Source organism: Geospiza fortis, unplaced genomic scaffold (genome assembly GCF_000277835.1).
Source record: "Geospiza fortis unplaced genomic scaffold, GeoFor_1.0 scaffold112, whole genome shotgun sequence".
Taxonomy (NCBI): Eukaryota; Metazoa; Chordata; class Aves; order Passeriformes; family Thraupidae; genus Geospiza; species Geospiza fortis.
The window spans coordinates 18387559-18407508 of record NW_005054298.1 but is presented as its reverse complement, the minus strand read 5'-3'; the positions used below and the strand labels follow the sequence as shown (position 1 = coordinate 18407508).

Genomic DNA, 19950 nt, shown 5'->3' with positions numbered 1-19950 from the left:
ACAACCTTTGGTGAAATCCAACATGAATTCACTAGTCCATGACCTTTTTAATTACTAGACCAACATTTTGCTTTTTGTAGGCAGAGACTCAGAGACCCTGCTTTAACCAGCAAACAACAGTTCCTCACAACTGTTCTTTCAGAAAGCACTCAGCTTACGTGCCTCCATACACAGGTGTCCTTTCTAGCAGGTATTCCTTTAAACAATCTTTATTATAACTGGGAACCAAATTAATTTATTAGCTGCTCCATCTTGTGGGATAGCTGCTACAGTTCCATAAGGAAAAAAAATCTTGCTGTTGAGTTTTTGGCAATCTTTAGTTACTGTTACATATGAAGTCTTTTTCTCAATAACAAAAGGAAAAAAAAAAGACAAAATGAGAATAAAATGAGCAAGAAACCGTGCTGTTAAAGTAATTGGACATAAGAAAGAAACGTTTTTCCACATTAAATGCAGAAAGTTTGGGCGAAGTTACTGAATTGTGAATGCTGGCAAAAGCGGCTAAGATCCCTTCAACTCCATGTGTGAAATACACATTTGTGAGTCTTTCGTCACATTAAGAGTTCACTTGTATATTTACATATTTCTATGTATGTATATATATATATATATAATCTTTTTCCCTTGGGCATCTAGTGCTAGTGAAAATAATGGAAGCATAGGCCATAAGCCTTTCAGGTCTGATCTTTCAAAGGATGCACTTGAAACTGCATTTGATGTAATAATTGAGGTTTTATCAGTGTACTCTGGAAACCATGGCACGAGTGCTAAGCACCCCCTGAAAATCACAGGAAACAAGAGTACTCACAATTTCACATTAACAATTCCTTAGTCTGATTTTTTGTAAAATAAAAACCTATCAGTAAATGGGTTTCCTGAACATAAAGGAGTTAGGTACTGCCTATAAGAAGAAAAATTTTGTCTTCTCTTACTCTAATTAATCTAATGCATTAATTGACATTTAATATCAATTTGACACTACACAACAGTACACCCCTGCCAGCAAGAGTGACTAAAAAATGTTTGCATATAAAGTCTCCTGGCAAAGTATGAAGTACTAGCTTTTTTTCTGGTGGCTGAGTTTTGTTTAGAAAATAAGTTGAAGTAAAAGCAGTAAATTCAGGTAGGCTGCCACCAAGCAAGCGGGTACTTGTATTTCGTTCAGATACAGTTATTTTAAACAGTTTAAATACTATTGGTTTGTGGTCAGCATTTTCCTCCCATTTAAACACAAGTTTAGTTTTAGAGTTTTCCGGGTCCCTGCGTAAGTACAGAAAGCAACTCACAGCTTGAAAAGCCCAAACCGTAAGCATTTAATGACTCTGCTTCTTTAGTGTGTTCCAGACTGTAAGTAGGGTGCCAAGACACTCAGAAGTGTTCAGGGCTAGTTGTTTGGGATTCTCTGTTCTTAAATAGCTTTCAAAGTGTTTTGAAGTAAATAAAAACCTCTTCTGTTTCTGAATGAAAATGTCTACGTGGGACCTGCCAGGATGGAAATCTGCCATTATCTGTAGCATAGCAACACAGTGTGCATTTAGAGTGATAGAATTTCTTACACAAGACCCAATCTTCATCAAAGTCTGGGTTGCCTTTGGTCATTACAAATTGCTGCATTAAAAAAAAACCAAACTCAAACAACAAAACCAAAAAAACCTGATGTACATTTATAGTTGTAGCCAACTCTCACTTTGTAAGTCTTCCATAGGTTAAAAATGAGCCACTAGGATGCATAGCAAACTCCTGAAAGCTACGGCTTGTCTTCATGACTGCTCATGTGAACAGTACCTGCACTAATTCATAAATGATGAAGTTTCAGTGTCTTTCTCTGGGAGGAACTGCTGCAAAAAGCCAAACAGCAACGAGCATAAGATTTAAGTATCTGCTTAAAAGTTGGGTCTTCTGTTTTAAGAGTACAGCTTCATATTAGTTTTCACCTTCATATAGTTACTTATAAATACATATATATAGTTACTTATAAAATAGCAGGGACTGGACATGTGTTCTTTCCTGGACTCAAAGTGAAAACTTATGGAAGATAGGGTGGAAGTTGGGTGTTGCTGCTGTCCTTTATTTCTATTGTTGTTCCATGATCTTTTTAAATGTCATTTTTGTGTTGTTTTTTTCTTTCCACAATTATAATTCACTTTTTCTTTTGCATTACATTTTCCTTAAAAACTCACAATAGAAAATTTTCATCATTTTTTCTAGAGCTCTTCTCTATTGCATCATCTAGAATGATCCAACTTAATTACTAAAGCCCAGAGCAAAAATAAATATTTGCATTTAGAGTTACCATGCTTATGATGACAGTGAGGGTAGTGAGTTCTGCTTTGATGAGCTATGCTCCTGAGCCCATCTTTATCACCATGAAGTCTACAGCCTGTGTTTGGTTCTTGTGGGTATTTCTTAATTTAAAATGAAAGCTTTCATTCTGCAGATTCTGAATATACCACACAGAACTCCAATGTATCAGATAGGCTGCACACAGTAATAAGGGTGAACAGCTGGGAGCTTTGGCTCAGACTGAACAACTCCTGAGCCTTAACAGGGTCAGGCAGAGAATTGCTTGGATATACATATGTATGTAAAAACATAAAAAAATGTATTAAAAATACAGTAAAATACGTAATTTCTTAATATTTCTCTTTAAACCAAAGCATACACAACCAGAAAACCTGAGTGATTTTATTTCTCACACAAAACCAAGAGAAGGATTTTGTCTAAGTGGTTTAATGGTAACACTACAATTTTCATACTACATACAAAATTTATCCTAGATAGTTTTACATACTTTGATTAATTAACAGTTTGTATTAGAGATGCCTTAAGCTTTACCTTTCATATTTTCCAGATTCTGTACTGCATTGCTATATAACTCTGAACTTCATATAAATTGTTAGCAAGTTCTCTTCACAGTTTCATTAGACAAAGCAATCCTTTTCCAGCCCGAGAACCAAGGACACCATTGCAGCTTCAGGCCCAAAAAGCATAAACAACAGTGAACTGAGGAGAGCAATCTGAGAGCATGGGACTTCAAAACCTGAAGCTGTAATTGGACAATTAACCCCAGCATGTAAATGGACCAAAACTTAGAAAAGTGTGAAAGCATGTGACCTGTCATCCATCTTGGGCGGAGCCACAGCCAGGCTCTTGTACTGCCCAAGGTGTATCCTTTGAAGGCCTTCCTATAAATACCTACTTTATTCCTTTAACACTGTATAGCCTCTGTTTTAGGTAGCCTCTTAAGGCATCATCAGAGTTGCATAGGTAAAACTATGTAAGACAGATCATAGCAGATGGTAGGTAATAGGTAAGTCCACATCTTTCTCCTTGATGTCCAGTATTTCAATCCTATCGCTGAAGAGAAGCAATAAATGCTGCATCTAGCATTAATGATGAGCTGGTGAATACATGAAAAGCAATGATAAACTACAGGCAAGTGTACAGTGTCACAAAGAAAAAAAGAAACAAGACCTTATCTAGTAGTACAAAATGTTAAGATTAAATTCAGCCAGAAAACCAGTAGTTGACTACTATGTATGGAGTCCTTAAATAGCATCCAAAATCCTCTGTAGCTGGTGTTTATGGCTTAAATATATACAAAAGTTCTCCCTCCTTTTTTTACAAAAACACTTTCTGACTTATTTTATAGCATTAAGAATCATGATCTCTTGCAGTATCCTTAAATAGCATCCAAAATTCTCTGTAGCTGGTGTTTATGGCTTAAATATATACAAAAGTTCTCCCTCCTTTTTTTACTAAACACTTCCTGTTTTTTTGTAAAGCATTAAGGATCATCATCTCTTGCAGTATCACATACCATTTGGTAAACATAACAACTGAATCTCCTATTAGGCTTCTGTTCTATATGCAATACGAGGTCTTTGTCAAAGTAAACTTCATGACTGTAAGTCTGAAATGAGAAAAAAAAAAGTTCAGGTTGCAGTCTCTATTTCCACAACTTGCTAATATCTATCATTTTCCACAAGGAACAAAAAATTTGTTGAACTCCATGATCAGGCAGAAATTTTGTGTGGATACACAGAGATTACTCTTCCAGATAAAGGACAGAATTTTATAACTTTTGAGAGGTTTCTCACATCCCTATTTTAGGAATCTAAGTTCAGAGCATCTGATTTAAGATCACAAGTTGCCTATGCAGTCACTGATAAAAGAGGTGTAACAGTGCTGAACATTTCAGACCATCTAAGCTGGATGTCCACCTAAATTTGGACTGATGAACAGCCCATTCTATCTTCCCAAATATATATACAATGAGGTCTGTACTTCATTTTATACATGAGGACTTCAAGTTAAACAAGGGAGAGTCTTTACAAGTTGAAGTTAGTCTGACGTAACTAGCCACAGAGTATTTAAGTTGATAAATACTTCAGAAATACATTAAGGACAACCCTTTCCCCAAACAAAAAAACTCCAAACAAAACAACCAAAAAAATCACCCACAATCATGACTTCAAATAATGGAGATTTTCAGGTAAATTAACTACTGTCTGATGGAGTACTTAAAATTTTAGAGTTGTAATTGTTATTTTATGCAAATCTCATCCCTTTGCTACTTATATACCTGCTTAAAATCTAAACAGAAGTGGTATGTGAATGAGTATGGGGAAGAGACAGTGGGAACAAAAGACAAGAATTTTCCTCACCACATCCCAGGACTCCTTTAATGGAATACTCTTAAGCAGAATCCCATGTTCATTGCAATGAAAGTCAAGGTGAGCTCTTCCATCAGCTCCTATCTGAGTAACTGCCACAGTGGACAGTAAATCCAATTCATCTTCATAGTCCACAATTTTGAACGTCTTAGGAAAAACAAACTTCAAGTTTACAAATCAAACACAAATTCACATTCCCCTCTACCTAAATTGCATAGCTATTTTTTCTTCATGTGAAAGTAGTATGGACAAATTCTAGTTCTTAAGTCTTCTCATCCAAAAGAAAACTTCGGGAACCCGATACCCAACAGGCATTTTTCCCAACATGAGTTGTCAGGGTATTTCAGCAAAATTCCTTAAGTAGGAGAAAAGGAAGTGATGTTCTGAAAAATCCTAATGTGCAAGTACATGTATTTTATATGGAGCATATAAGAAATATAAAACAAGTACTTCTAAAGTGACCAAGAAGTATATTTAGGCTCTTGAAGCAGAAATGTTATTAGACAGTGTAGCTTTAAACCATCAATGGTTTTGAGGGAATGGGTACATTAGAGTAATTCCATGAATATCTGTATGTTGTGTTCAGATCTCTCTTGCTCCACAGATTATAGGTCAGTGAAGAACTGATACCAAAATATGAAGATTGTGAATGACCTTAATTGCCTTTATCTCGCTGTGACATACTCTAAATTCAAGCCAGTCCTTTTCTTCCATAATGTAAAAACATTTACTGGAATCACAAGTATAACAACAGGAAAAAAAAATTAGTGTGCAATTATTTTATTATGGTTAAAAGAAAAAGTGAATAAACTGCAGACCCTTAAGGGTTATACTGGACTGTGCTGTATTTTTACCATAGTAAAATCTACTTCCTCAGAATAAAGAATAGAATAGAAGTGACTGCCAGAAACTGATGAATTTTACCTGTTGTACTTATGTCAATTACAGATCCAGCTCTAGATAGAGAGCTAAAAAATATTTTTCACAACCTTTAAAGACTCAAGTGGTGTTTTCAATCTCAAGAAGCAGTTACATAAAGGAAAAGTGCTCAACACCTTATCCTACATTCCAGTCAAAGTAACTGAGAGAGAAAAATAAAGTTGGGAGATTCTTTAAAAAAGACAAGAGAATCCTAAAGCAGAGGAAAAGAAAAAGTTTCTTTCATTTCATAAAATGCTTTATAAGAAATGTTCAAAGTAGATATTTAAATGGAGAAAATAATGGTTTGTTACATTAACATATCTTTTCTGTGCCATTGAAGTCACATGGAATTATGATAATGTGAGGCATAAGAGCAGTTCTTGAAGGAAAGAAAAAACACAAAGCTCAAATGCTGACCAAGGAGAAAAGATGATAAACAGTATGTGAAGCTATTGGAAGAAGACAAAGAGAAGAGGAATAAAGAATTCAAGGATATAGAGAGCTAATGGTTACACCCACTGCCCTTGAAACAAGAAGGGCTTCTGGCTAACTAAACACTGAAACAATCCCTGAAGTGCTCTCACTTCAGTTACCTCTTGTTCTGGGTCATCATCCAGCAAGGTGAAACGCTTCTTCACCACCCGACCAGAAGCTGTTACAGTAACATTGTTGTTCACCTTTGGAGAAACATAAAAAAGTGTCTCTAGACTTCGGAGCAAAGTTGTTTCTATCCATTTGACAATGTATCTGTTCCATACATTTTGCCTTCTGACCTTGTTTTACTCATTAGCTATAGCCCTGGTGCTGCTGTTTTCTTTATGAGTTCATGAACTTGGGGATTTTACCTGAGATTTTATTGCTGTTTACTCATATTCAGAGGTGTTCCACAGAGGTGGCAAAGGTTCTCAGCTACCATAATTTTTTGAACAGAAGTGACTAGAACCAAGATGCTGGAATGCGAATTAAGACTGCTAAATCACCACTGTTTTTTCCTAAACTTCCAGAAGATGGGAGAAGTAGCATCTTAAACCACCATGGCTGCTTCCACTGGGCTTCATTAACACCAGAAATATTAAAAAATAGGTTATCAGTGTCTTAATAGAAGTCAAAATGAATAAGCACAGCATAGGCAGGATTAGAACTAATATTTCTTTCTTCTTACTGTAACAGAAGTTACCTACACAACTCTCTTAAAGCACTATGGCAAGTTATTAGATGGCAACTGGCGTTTAGTTTTTGAATTCAATACAGGTTTTGTTCTTGAGTTTGTGAAGATTTTTAATACACAAACCTTTTTTCCCACAAAAGCTTAAAAATTAGCATCACAGATTTGCACATTTTACAGTATTCAAACTACAAAAACTTGCTTTTAGGTAAGACATAACCTTGTCTGCTGAATCAAAATGACAGTTCCAGGCACTACCTAGAATTATTTTCATGTGTGCTCTTTAACCTTTTTGACATTATATTGTCTTTGTGATTCTATATCACAAAAGACTTCATCAAACAACTGAAGTGATTAAAGAGCTCAGTTCTACCACTAGTTTTAAATCATCCTCTCACACTTGGTTCTACCCTTCTGATCCATTGATGACTCAGTCCTGTTCTGCTCCAGTTCAGCAAAACAAGCAAGCAGAAAGTACTCACCTTTTCTGCCAGGTTATTCTGTTATTTTAGAGCACTGACTTGGCTCACCAAGGGTTAGATGAATGCCAAATTTGGCACAAGAGAATGACAGGCATGCATGGCCAGGAAAAGTAATGGACTTTTGGAAGCAATGTAGTGTCTTTGTTGTCTTATGAAGACTTGCCCCTAACTTATCAGAGACTCGAAACTTTTCTAGCATTTGTATGATCAACTTACCTGAGCACCAGAAAAGCACACGATTATCACTTGGTGGCACCTTCATTTGAAGGAAATCTGTCACCATCTTTTAAGTATGTTTTATATCCATGATACATTGTTACACTGCACACCCTAAAGAACACTAAAAACTAAAGAAAAGACTGAAGGTTTCAGAAATCTATCCTGAAAGTGTTATTGTTTTCAAAATTCTTTTCATACCGCTTGAAGTCCAATGAAGACAGAACATGTCTTTCAATAAACCTTGGATAAAGCCCATAAAACACAGTGATTACTCAAATATGCAAACCCCCTCTTTATAGCTGAAACTCCCACATTGTGATCTCAGACACTAAACTCACACAGTTTTCTCTGTTGGCTACAATTGTAAAATCTTCTGCAATCTCCATTTGATCTGCATGATTTTTAACTTCCTTAAGCTTTAAGACTCTACAAAAGAAACAAATTACAAAGTAAGTAATGTATTCTAATCTGCTTACTACAACATTTCTATAGAATTTTTTTATCTAGTACATCAAAACAATGTAAAGAAATAAAATGGAAATTAGTTATTTTGGTAATTTATGTTTATCAGTGGAATTTTGATACAGTGGTCCTTGAGTATTTTTCATACCAAAATGTAAACTGTGGCCTCTAGTGCTCATATTCATCACACCAAAATCTGCAGATGTTTCTAGAAGAATGTTTGATTCTGACAAATTAATAGATTTTACAGTTTCTATAGTCTGATGAGTGTTTGGGCCTGCAAATCGTCAGACTACTAAATTTATGCAGTTATGCAACTTCCCTAATGAATAAAAGATTTGAGTAAAAGAGGCTCATACTTTATCAAATTTGGTCCCACGTGGATTATTCTGCCTGACATATCTGGATGGAAATATATCCAGTCAGGTTCAAGTGAACAGCATTTCATATCCTGTATGCCATTTTTTGCCTGAAGAAGAAAAGGAAAATTTGGAATATTAGTATTTTGAAAGTTTCCCAGATCTAATTAAAGAGGAAATACTGAGCTCCTCACTATATACCTCTGGAGGTTTGTAAGTATTGCTCCTAAACATGACCAGAAAGGATGGCAGTGGAACAATAATAAAACCAACAACAACAGTAATAAAAAAACTCAGTTCCAATTCTCAAGATATTCAAGATAAAGTAGTTTTGAGATTTTTAATATGCAATAAGCAATAACCTTGTACCTTAGCTATATATTGTCCTATCTCTCCTGAAACTAAGCAGAATGAAGATTTAACCTACACTGTGCAAACACTTCAACAATTCCAGCTATTTGAGTATCCAAGACATGGCAAATGGAAAGACATGCAACAAACATTAGCACAGAGTTTGACTTGAGCTTCAAACCTCAGGCTTAGCCTCCTTTGTGCAAATTATTTGTGGAGCATGTAAGCCTGGAATACCATGAGATTTCAGCAATCACATGCAAGCCAGTCCAAATCTCAGGATTTTGGCAGTGGCTTTCTGTTATTAAATTTAGCTGACATCCATCATTCAATTGCCAAATATATGAACCCACATAGGAAAAAAAGCAGATGAGAAACAATTGCAAGTCTATTTGAATCAAAATTGATCTTCAGCTACAATTGTGGAACATCAGTTTTGAAAATAAGGAGGGAAAATAATTGATCAGGCAAGCAAAAGAGATAAGGACATTTACAGATAAGACTTTTTAGTCAAGAAACTCTTAACAGGCCCAGAAGTTGCTTGAAATACAGAATGATCTTCAGGTCAATTCCACATTCAAAATAAAAGCTGAGATGGACAGCTCACAAAAAATAGTATTCATATGATGAATAGTACATAAAAATAATTAGGAACAGATTAAACTAACTAATAAAACCTTTATAGGGACAGAAGGGGATTAAACTGAGCAATCAAATCTTTTGTTAGGGAGAGAAAAAAGTTACAAGTCAAAGGTAAACTACAAACAGTAAGGACATTTACTCTGCAATATTATAAAATTTAAAATAATTCTGTAGTCAGCATTTAGTAGGCTGACTAGTCAGAAGTGCATTAGGATGTTACCATGCAAGGAAACAGGTAATGAGACTTAAGTCATGATACAGTGCTGTGTAGCTCTGACTGCACCACTGTTGTATTGGAATGAAGAAAATATGAGAAGCAGCATTGATTCAGAAAAAAGCATTTTACACATGACTCCATGGGATAGCTAATTTGATACTGGAGTGAAAGCACTGCACTGGCAAACAAAGGTATTATACCTACTCAGAATAAGAGATGAAGACAAACATAATACACATTAATTTCAGAGAAGCTGCTTTCTGAATGTATTACCAAAGCATTGTCTTTTAGAGAACAAATATGGAAGACTCCTTTATGTTTTTTCTTGTTCGGTGTGATGATATAATGCCAAGGGTAACCTCCAATTTGAAATGCATTCTCCAGAGAAGATGCTTCAAATAGCAAAGGTGGGGTATCTGCAAATATTCCGTAATGTTAACACCATTAGTAGCAGAACAGTCATCATTCCATTGATGCTTACAATTCTAAATTCCAATAAAGCTACTAATTCTTCGGAACTTTTGAGGACTGGTGGAAACACATTGGCTATTAACTGTTTTCCAGTGCCAGCTATGCTACCTCACCCAGCACCCAGGTTCACATCTGAAGTTCCCTCTTCTTCCCTCCCTCCTCAGATCTTGATGCTGAATACTCTTCTAGTACCTTTGACTTACAAGCAAAGCCACAGCAAATAATTAAAATTATTCCAGCTCATCTGATTGAGAAAGGATCCACACATGAACAGACCAAAGACCATATCAAGATGGTCACTATTCTCTTGAGAAAACCAGTGATAAATAACTGGAAACAGCAAGCAGCAACCTCAAATAACAGAATTCAATGCAGGAAGATAGAATATTCAGATTCTGCTTTCTCTTTTTGTGTAATACAACAAAATAGCGTGGACCACAATGAATGCAATCTGTAGCTGAGTTCATAAAAATCAATCAAAATATAGAATTTTTAGCAATTAATGGCAAAAGGTATCTAGTTTTCCTTTCAGTTCAGTTGGGATAAATTACTGAGATGTACTAGGCCATTAGTACAAGTCTTCTTTTTACTAAATGAGACGCATTTTTAATGAAATGAACTTTACAACTTCTGCCAACTAGTTAAATTAAAGTAATTTCTACAGCTGCTATAACTGAATCAATTTTAGACTGAAGATCAGGTCTTTTTAACAGTACAGAGAAAAGCTAGGGAGAAAACTGACAGAATGTGGAGAAAATCTGCAGTCGTGAAGAGAATTTAAACAGGGAGGATATAAAAACCTAAACTGAATTAGTGAAGAACAAGGTTCTTATCTGGACCCAAAGGTCTTATCCAAATTTTAACTTGTTCTTTTCCTACTGCGTCTAGATAATTATCCTAATGCCAATGGTGCTGTCACATGACATCACATATTATGTCTATGGAGTGCTTCTCTCCTCTTCCTTTGTTCATGTTTCCGTCAATTTAGCCATTTAGATTGAATGGAATTAGTTCACTGCCCATGGAAATGAAGTCTTTCCTAAGCTGGAAAGTGGCTGTGTCCCATTTGCTTTTTGGAGTGACACATAAGAAATGGGAGATTCTGTGCAAGAGACAAACTATATGTTGTAAAAAACTTATGCATCTGCTGGAAATGTAGAGAATGTTGAAGATGGAAGCATAAGCAAAGGACCTACTGATACTAAAATCCATCAGAAAATGAAAAATGAGTTAAGAAAGTTTGTGACATTTTACCCAGACAACTTTTTAAATAAAGCTTATATATCAAGGTCCCTCAAAAATTCTGGTAGATGGACTAAATTATACAATTAAATGTATCTCAACAGTATGTCAATACTGAGTAGTAGAGGCTGCTTTAAAATATGCCTTTCCTATTATGGTTTCCACCTAAACCACTGTGATAATGTGATTCTGCTGCCTCAACTCCATCATTCCCACTTGTATGTCACTTGCTCTTGTTGCTAAACTCCTCATGTTTTATTGTTTGCAAGTCTTTTCCCAAGTCTTGCCAGTTTTCAATCTCCAGTTGAGCTTCTTTGTTACTTATTTTAAACTCTGCAAACTTTTCTAAAAGCTCTTCCTGGCAGTACTAACAAGTGTTCTACATGCAAATAAAAACCAAAGAAATAATAAGAAAAGGTTTCTACAAAGTATCCTTCTCCTTGCTTTTTTTTCTGAAATTCCTGTATCAGCTAACAATAAACCAAACTACAGTTTTAAGTTCTGAGCTGTTCAGAAAATCACACACTGTGACCAAAATCAATTCCTCCCCAGCAGTTAAGAGCTGTAGCATAGTACATCTTAGCCTGTAAGGTTTGATCTCTAGACACTTTTGGGTACCTCACACCATAAAACCAGTACTGTAATAATGCCCATCCCTTCAGGGAATTTCTGTAGGGAGGCTAGGACTTAAGTAAGAAAGAAGACTACACACAGTTCAATTATAGTAAATACAGGCCTGCACTCTAAACTGCTAAGATCTTGCCCACTGAAGGTTTTGCCCTTGTCATTCTTGAAAAACAACTCAAAAACCACAGGAATGAAACTATTTGCAAAAAGCAAACACGAAAATGTATGCCATGGGTTCAAAACTTCCTAACCACAAATTCCTGAATATGATTAAAGATCAAAAAGGTTTTCTCTAGTACACTGGTTTTAAATCTCAAAACTAAAAACTATAATGGTCTATAAACCATGAGATCAAATCTTCCTATTAAAGTTCCCACAGCAGGTTTTCCACAGGTCCCTAACATTAAATGGTGGTTTCACAGATTGAGATGGAGACAAAGAATGGGGGAAGATTTCCCTTTGCAAAAACTGAGACATCAAATACAGCAGCATATTGGTTTGTTTTGATAAAACACTGCATTATAACCTCACTATATAAGTCTGTACTTTATCTTTGTGTACTTTATCCCTCATTTTTATATAAATCTGGATTGATTTGTCTCTTATTATCTGACACTCTGAAAAAAAAAGACATTTTTATGTGGAGAATCACCTAAAAAAACATGTAATACAGAAACATTCAATATTAAATAAATAAATGCATGCATTCTTTGATGTTTGTGAAACCAACCTTTTAAATTTTTTTTAGATGCCTCAAGCGTAAGCTTGTGTGTATTTTTAAAGTAAGAAAAGAAATTTCAAAAGAAGTCTCAGGCTTTAGTCATTCATTAAGATTCTTAGCATCACATTCTAATCTCAAGTGCACCAAGAGAAGCCACTGTTTGCTTTTAGAGCAAGAAGTCATTACATAATGCAGAACATTTATACGTTAATGATTTGAGGCATTAGAATTGTTTTTAGTAATTTGTTCTCTTCTCAGGAATTCATTTTACTGAAATCGGCACATTTCTGACAACTTAGAATACCAAAATGCAAGTCAGACAAATTGTATTCAGTCTTGTTGAATTTCCTCTGCAAGTTAATGTTCTCACATCTTTTGCTTACACACTATATTGTGTTTCTGGGCGCTACTAACAGATATCCTAGTCCTTCCTCTTTCTCAAGAGCAATTGCATCTCAGAAATAAAGAAAGGGGGTTCCATTTCATGCATTGCTAATAAAGTTTTTCAGATAGCTCAGTTGCTCTAACAGTTTTCTTGGTGTGTCCTATATAATTACTGTAATTAGAAGTAAAGGGAAGCACATTTTACTATAATGTAAGTCCAGAAATACAGCTACAGCACAGTATGAGCACAGTAATTTTAGTATTTTTTCTTAGTGTGAAATAAGCCACAATCAATCCATAAAAGCCACAGTCAAGCCAATACAAAGGTCATAATTACCTGTTATTTTAATGTTACATGGAAGACCAAATGGAAACTTTCCTACAACTCCCACCTGACCATTCCAGTTGAATTCTTGTCCCAAATCAAATGGTTGTTCCATGAACTGAAATAATACAGAACAATTTAGCTTTACAGATGCATATTTACTTGCTGTTTAGTTTTATTCTGTATTACTACTGCATTCTTTATCTTGTTAGATACTGCTTGAGGTCTTATTTTTGACTTAATGCTTGATCTTTGATTGGAAGGATATAAACTCACATGACTAACTGCAGTTCAGTTTGAGATCAAACTTCCCCATGCCCACGAGTTTCTGGCCTTAACAATCATCTATAACTACAGATTAGGTGTGTAGAGAGAAGCACATCTGGTGTAACATTGACATAACTCCCCAGAAGTGCCCATCTGACCCTGTATCTCTTATGTTTTGCCACCTGTAACTGTTGCAAGTGATTTTTCTGATAGTGTGTCCATTTTTATCTTCTGACTGTAAACAGATCTAGGCAGGAACCTACATACCCCATGTACTTATGTAGAGTACATGAATATTTATGACTTGTTTCCCCAAAAATAGCATGGATTGTATAAAAACTCTTTACTTCATTACCTGTTCCAAAATGGCCTTGAAGTTATAGAGTCTGACCAGACCCATGCTATACATTACAATCAGGATTCCATTAGAAACAGCAACATCTGTCACACTATTACCAAAAATCTGGAATAAAATTAAGCAAAAAAATTCTATTAGAGAAGAAATAATTGAGAGAAAACACAAATAACTGACATTATGTCCTTAATTTTTCAATCACTTTTTTTTATTCTGACTAAACTCTATGATCAGTGTTCAAGTTTTCTGTAACTCATCTGTTCTGCTCAGTTTCTTTAATCCATTGCACTGCAGTAACACCTGAAGTTACAGTAGTCATATTCTGCAAGCAGATTCATGCTCTAATCAATTCTCAGTATATCTTCATATCATGCTACCCAGTTATTATCATACATGAATAGAAAATATTATTCAGCATCCCACGTTAGCAAAACTTAGCAACTCTATCTAAAAGTCCTGATTTCAGATCTTCTGTTCTTTCTTCATCCCCAGTGTAAAATACTAGTCTAATCACAACTCTATGACTGCATACAGCTGTACTAAAACTACATTATCCAGCTGTCACAGAGTACAGAGTTCTCTCTGAATCCAAATTAGACATATACACGAGAAGTTGACTTATCTTTTTTAAAAATTATGCACTATTCATTTGTGCGTCTGCTTAACACATCACTGAGCTAACCCCACAAACTAATTCTTAATATTTAATTATTACCAACATGTGAAGTTGATAGGGTTTTTTTAATAGATATGCTTGAAAATCTAGTTTTCTTTAATCTGACTCACTATGTGAAAAAGCAATTAAACCAGTTAAAACAGGCCTAAAAACAATAAAAAGCTAAAGAAACCCAGAAACTTTAAGACACCTACATCTTAACACTACCAGCAATCATGTGATCTGTTTGGTTTTGAAAGTTATATTCACTCCTGAGACTGCTTTTTTAGTTTTATGGCTTTTTCTAAATACATTTGCTAGCTTAGGTCTCAGTGTCTGTCAGACACCAACTCTAATAATCTTCCAAGCCTAAAGTCTCCTTTGTATCCTTGAGACCTCAGCCACTCTGAGCTCACAATGTGTTGTGGTATCCCACCTCAATAAAGCTGAGGTGCATTCTGCAGCCTCAGGCAGTAACACTAACCCCAACTCCAATCTAATACTTACATTCCATTGATCTGTGTGAGGTCTGGCACTGCCTTCGCTGCCTGCATCTCCTGCTGGCTGGATTCTCACACCCCAAATGCTGCACTGTCCAGTACAATTTCAACAATTTCTCTGATGAGTACTCAGCACAGACCCAGCTGAAGAAGTGCTCCTTCACATGTTCTGCCTGCTATGACCATGATGAATCTGGCATGCCATTCCTAACCAGACTGAGAACACCATTGATACTGGTAATGGTTTTTTCAGTCTTAAATACTAATTTTGAACAGAACAATACAGAGTACTCTCAAGCTTTCATGGGCCCAAATTAAAAAGTTTAAACCCCTGCCTTCACTTGCCAGGCCCAATTTCAATTACAACCTCAACCCAACCTAGCACCAGCTAAAACTCCAGCTTATAACTCTGGATCCTAAGAGACACAATACCTACACAGACATAGTTTTCCTGTTTGTACTGTTTCATCTGTAAGTTGTATCCAGAGCCTTCTGGACTTAGAACAGTAAAAATTACAATCTGGCTCAAAGTTTCTTCCTAAGTATATATACACTTATAGGTCAGAAACTGAACTCAGGTTTGTTTGTTCTTGACTGATAAAGCAAGATATATTTAATTTTGTCATTCAGTAACAGTGATAATAAAAGTGTGAAACATTTGTAATTGCATATAGAATTCATAGACCATTACTAGGACTGGGTCAGAGGCACATCTGTCTTTAAGGAGGTGAAAAGAAGTGTACAAACAATTTAGGGTTCCCTAATTCTTATGATTGCTCTAAGAAAAGGCTAAAGGCCCGCTGCATGTCAAAGAGTAACCCAGTAAGAGAATCCATTTGTATTTCTCTTCTGATCCTTAGAATTAAGAATATTTGCTCCAACACCCCTATCAGACACAAGAACACTGCTGCTAATTAATGTTACAATTGCTTTTACAAGCTTGTAAGTATGACTTCTGAAATAAGTGTCTAAACTAGAGCTGTCATAGAACTACATAACAGATTACATATTATTAGAGAAATTAACTTACCTTTTTGTTTATTTCCAGCATTCCAATGAATGAAAGAGGCAAAACTTGGAATACAGCAAGATAAAACAATACAGTCTGTTGGATTCCTGCCTGGGAAGGAACAATACTGAACATAGTTATTAAAGGTAGGACATCTTTATCTTCTTCCATAATAAGCAAGTACAATGTCCCCATCTTTATGCTTGTAAATTTTTTTTTGATCAATGTTGTAAAAATTACAACACTTACCTGCCGTGCTGCTGCAGGGAGCTTATTCTGAGCTGACTTTACAATCATTACCTCTTGAGGAGTATCCCAGCTCAGATACCTGTTTGTGACAAGAAAGGCCTGCCTTAACCACTTAAAAACCATTTATTAATGTATTATTTCACATAAAATATAATCAACTATAACTAAGCAGATGTCTGTGCCCAGGGAAACTTGACTATTTGATTTGGAAGAGGGGCTGTTTGCAATAAAGCAGAAATCCATGGAACAAGGAATGACTTATTTCATACAGGATTGTGAGAAAAATTAGTGAATATTCACACTTTCCAATCTTAATTTTTCTCCTTTCCTTTATAATCACCACTTTCCTATCCTTCAGCCTAACAAAAATATTTTCTGAAAACCAAAAAAAAGAAGCAGTTTACCAGAAGCAGTAACTGCCCTGCTTTAAAAGAGAAATATGGCTACCCTATGGAAAAGAACCTTTGCAAATTAAAAACAGCTCAGACTTCAAACATATTGTTTGTATGTTTGATCAGGTTTGTTTTTCAGCTCTTAAAGTCCTCCCTCGGTATGTTGCCATTGCAATACTAAAGGCTGTAAAGCTGTCAGAGAAAAGCAAATAGTAGGCTAGGTTTTGTGGAACTTGATACCAAATTTGACAGCATAATACTAAAGCAGATTAAATTCTTCTACAAGTAAGAGCATGCAGGAACAGTACTCCAGGTAATGGTTGAGATTAACAAGCCTGTTGTCAGCCATAGGGTAGTACTAAAATAACACGATTCCCCTTCTCCTCTATAGCACTAATCACTGTTAATTATATTAAGCTCTCCTTCTCCACTATACTACTACTGACTGTTAATGATATAAACCCTAGTTGTTAATACCTGAAGAATTTGCAACAGGAACCAGCAAGATACACTTTTTCCAGTACTTCTCCACTATCAGCAGAGAGACGTAGAAGCCAGTTCTGCACTGTCAGGACTATCAGGGAAGCTTTATAATCTGACGGACTTGGTAGCATTTCCCCCTACATAAAAAAAAAGGCTATTAGAAATAAGTTTGTATCAGGAGGATACAAAACATTTTGACAGTTTGAAGAACATGAAAGTAAATACACACTCCTCAAAAACTGAAGGAGGAAAGCTGCCTGCTAATCAGATCAGTATCTCTAAGTTCATGTCCATGTCAAATAATTACCTATGACATAAATAATCAGCTGTCACACTTTTTGCAAGACAGTTACCTTTTCTAGAAGAAGCACCCTTTAAAAAAATCTTTTCCTTGCAAAAGTTAACTGTTTATTGATCTAATTGATACCAATCTTGAAGAGAAAATTGTTTAAGTATTTCAAAAGAAGACATTCAGTGATAACTCAACAGCAACTGCTACAAATGGTACTTACACTGCTTTAGTTTTAGGCACCTCAAGGAAAGGGCTAATATTTCTAAGCTCTGTGGATACTGGGTGAAGGAGAGAAATGATGCAATTATCAGGTAGAAACCGTAGAAGAGTTTTTGGGCAGGGTCGTTTCAATGGGCCTCCAGTGTATCTGCTTTTTGGTTTTTTTAATGTCAATGGATCTGAAGAAAACTAAAACTCCCAGCTACTGTCCTTGCTATTTAAAAATAAATAAAAATATAAGTAGAATTTATTTTGTAAGGAATTAAGAATTAGTTGCATAAGAATAAAAGCACTGGTTATAAAATCTTCCATGAAAGCTTATGAAAAAAGGATTTGAATGCACTACTAAGAAATTCAGAGAAGTATACCTCTAAATGTTCAGTTAATATAAATAAGGCACGTGTTGCAAACCTTTAATGACTGAACTCCTTAAAAACACTGAGAAAATAATTTGGAAAGAAAAAGCACTCAATTCTAAATGTTTCATCAAAATATATTAATTTAGTATTTTGCACAAAAATGTTCTAGTAAAAAGTAATCTTACCAATGGGCATTCCAATAATAAAGCATCTTCTATTTTTTCAGACTTGGCACACTTTGACTTTTGATAAATTAGTCTTGGCTGTTGCGCAATGCTAGAGGAAAATGATTGCTAATCATTAGTCTGTTTTATAGACCACTTTTTACCAAAAAGTCATTTCATACAGTTTTATAGGTCAGAAACCTAAACATCTTATTTTTACTTTGTAAACATACCTGAAATTGCTCTCAAAATAAGGCCTAATAAACAATAGTTAATATAATGTAATATTTTAAAGCTAACCTTCTCCAAATCTTTTGGTCTGGTTGCTTTGTTTTTAGTTTCGGGTTTACTTTTAGTTTTGGGTTGGTTTCTTTAAGTAACAACCTTAATAGTAATGTTCTTGCTCTAGTGATATACATTAAGAAGAAAGCATTTTCAGAAACTAATGATCATCCTGGAACCTTCCCCTCAGGCTCTTCCAATGCCGTCTTTTACAACAAAGGTGTGGCATCATGTCTAGATATTTTTAAAAAACCCTCTACTAATTAAAATTGATGCTGTTTGGGTTTTGCCTTTTTTCCTTTTATATAGTCTCTGTATTCTTCACACAGATATTTGTAACTCTGCCACCTATTGTATTAGTAGCTAGTTTTCCCAGTACTTTTCCATGGCCTTTACCTAGGCAGAAAGACAAAACAAATTCCAGAGCTCCAAGCTCTAGGAGGTGCAAGGCCCCAGCGCTGTCTTGGTTCTCCCTGGGAACCAAGGCTGAGAACAACTATTTGAGATCCATTCTCATGGACAAAGTACAACTAGTGCTGAAAGGGAGGCTCCAGAGAAGGGGCTTGAGCTGGGAGGTGGAATTCATTACCACTTGTCCTCCGAACTGGGGCTTTTTATCAATTATGCTAATTTCCTAAAACCTATAAATGTGTACTCATCCCTTTAAGGATGGGCTTTTGTGGACATCTTTCTATAACTGCCTCTGAAGGCCTTCATTAAAGAAGGCCTTCTTATTTCCTCCTTACTAAAGAGGCATTACCTCCTCGCTAAGCCTTCATATTACCTCCTTACTAAAATTATCTTGAGTTTCATTTCCAGGTTGGGAAAAAGGCAACAAAATAAAAGCTTTGTACTGTGCACAGTTTTGCCCTCTGGGAGAGGATGAGACAAAGGAAAACCTGAAAAATGTTAGACAGGTTAACCCAGTACTGAAAACATTGAGACAATGTAGGAATAAAAGCAGATTTAGATCTCAGCTGTGGATGATAGATTAACTTAATTGACTCTTAGTGGTTTACCCTGACAGACTAGTTTGTATTTTATGTATCATATGACACTATCTCAAAACTGCTCTGTCCCCAACTTCCTCAGTACTGCAGTTCTCCAAGTCCATGCTACTTCCCTCACAGTAGGGACAGCAAAGACAAGGGCTGGTGCACACAGATTTCCTGTCCTCTACCCTACCATGTGCTGCCTCCTAACCTGTCTCTGCAACTGATCATGGAACAGAAGAATATATTAGATCAGAGAATTGATCTACAAAATACATTTGCAAAAATTAGCATGTACTGCAGGCTGTACTTTTACATGAAAAATAATTTACTTATTTTACACAGAATTCACATAGTACCAAGTTTGTTACATAGGCTGATTCTGTGACACACTCTTTAGCATGCTGCTAGTTGCCAGACTACAAAGAACTACTGTTCATTTGGCTTTTTAGTGCAAGACTAGAAAAT

General features: G+C 35.6%; 1 protein-coding gene across 1 annotated transcript in view; it reads right to left on the bottom strand.

Moving 5' to 3' along the window:
* Positions 1–2671: 2671 nt before the first annotated feature.
* The window catches only part of DCAF17 (DDB1 and CUL4 associated factor 17), a 19539-nt gene continuing 2260 nt past the window's right edge, over positions 2672–19950 (bottom strand). The window contains exons 4-15 of the mRNA XM_005415853.2: positions 18230–18320; positions 17169–17311; positions 16300–16378; positions 16072–16161; positions 13887–13994; positions 13277–13382; positions 9768–9910; positions 8285–8394; positions 7802–7889; positions 6191–6274; positions 4668–4823; positions 2672–3913 (exon numbers count right to left, since the gene is read on the bottom strand). Of these exons, the coding sequence (XP_005415910.2) occupies positions 3788–3913; positions 4668–4823; positions 6191–6274; positions 7802–7889; positions 8285–8394; positions 9768–9910; positions 13277–13382; positions 13887–13994; positions 16072–16161; positions 16300–16378; positions 17169–17311; positions 18230–18320 (1324 nt within the window). The 3' untranslated portion in view covers positions 2672–3787. The remainder of the gene's footprint in view (positions 3914–4667; positions 4824–6190; positions 6275–7801; positions 7890–8284; positions 8395–9767; positions 9911–13276; positions 13383–13886; positions 13995–16071; positions 16162–16299; positions 16379–17168; positions 17312–18229; positions 18321–19950) is intronic.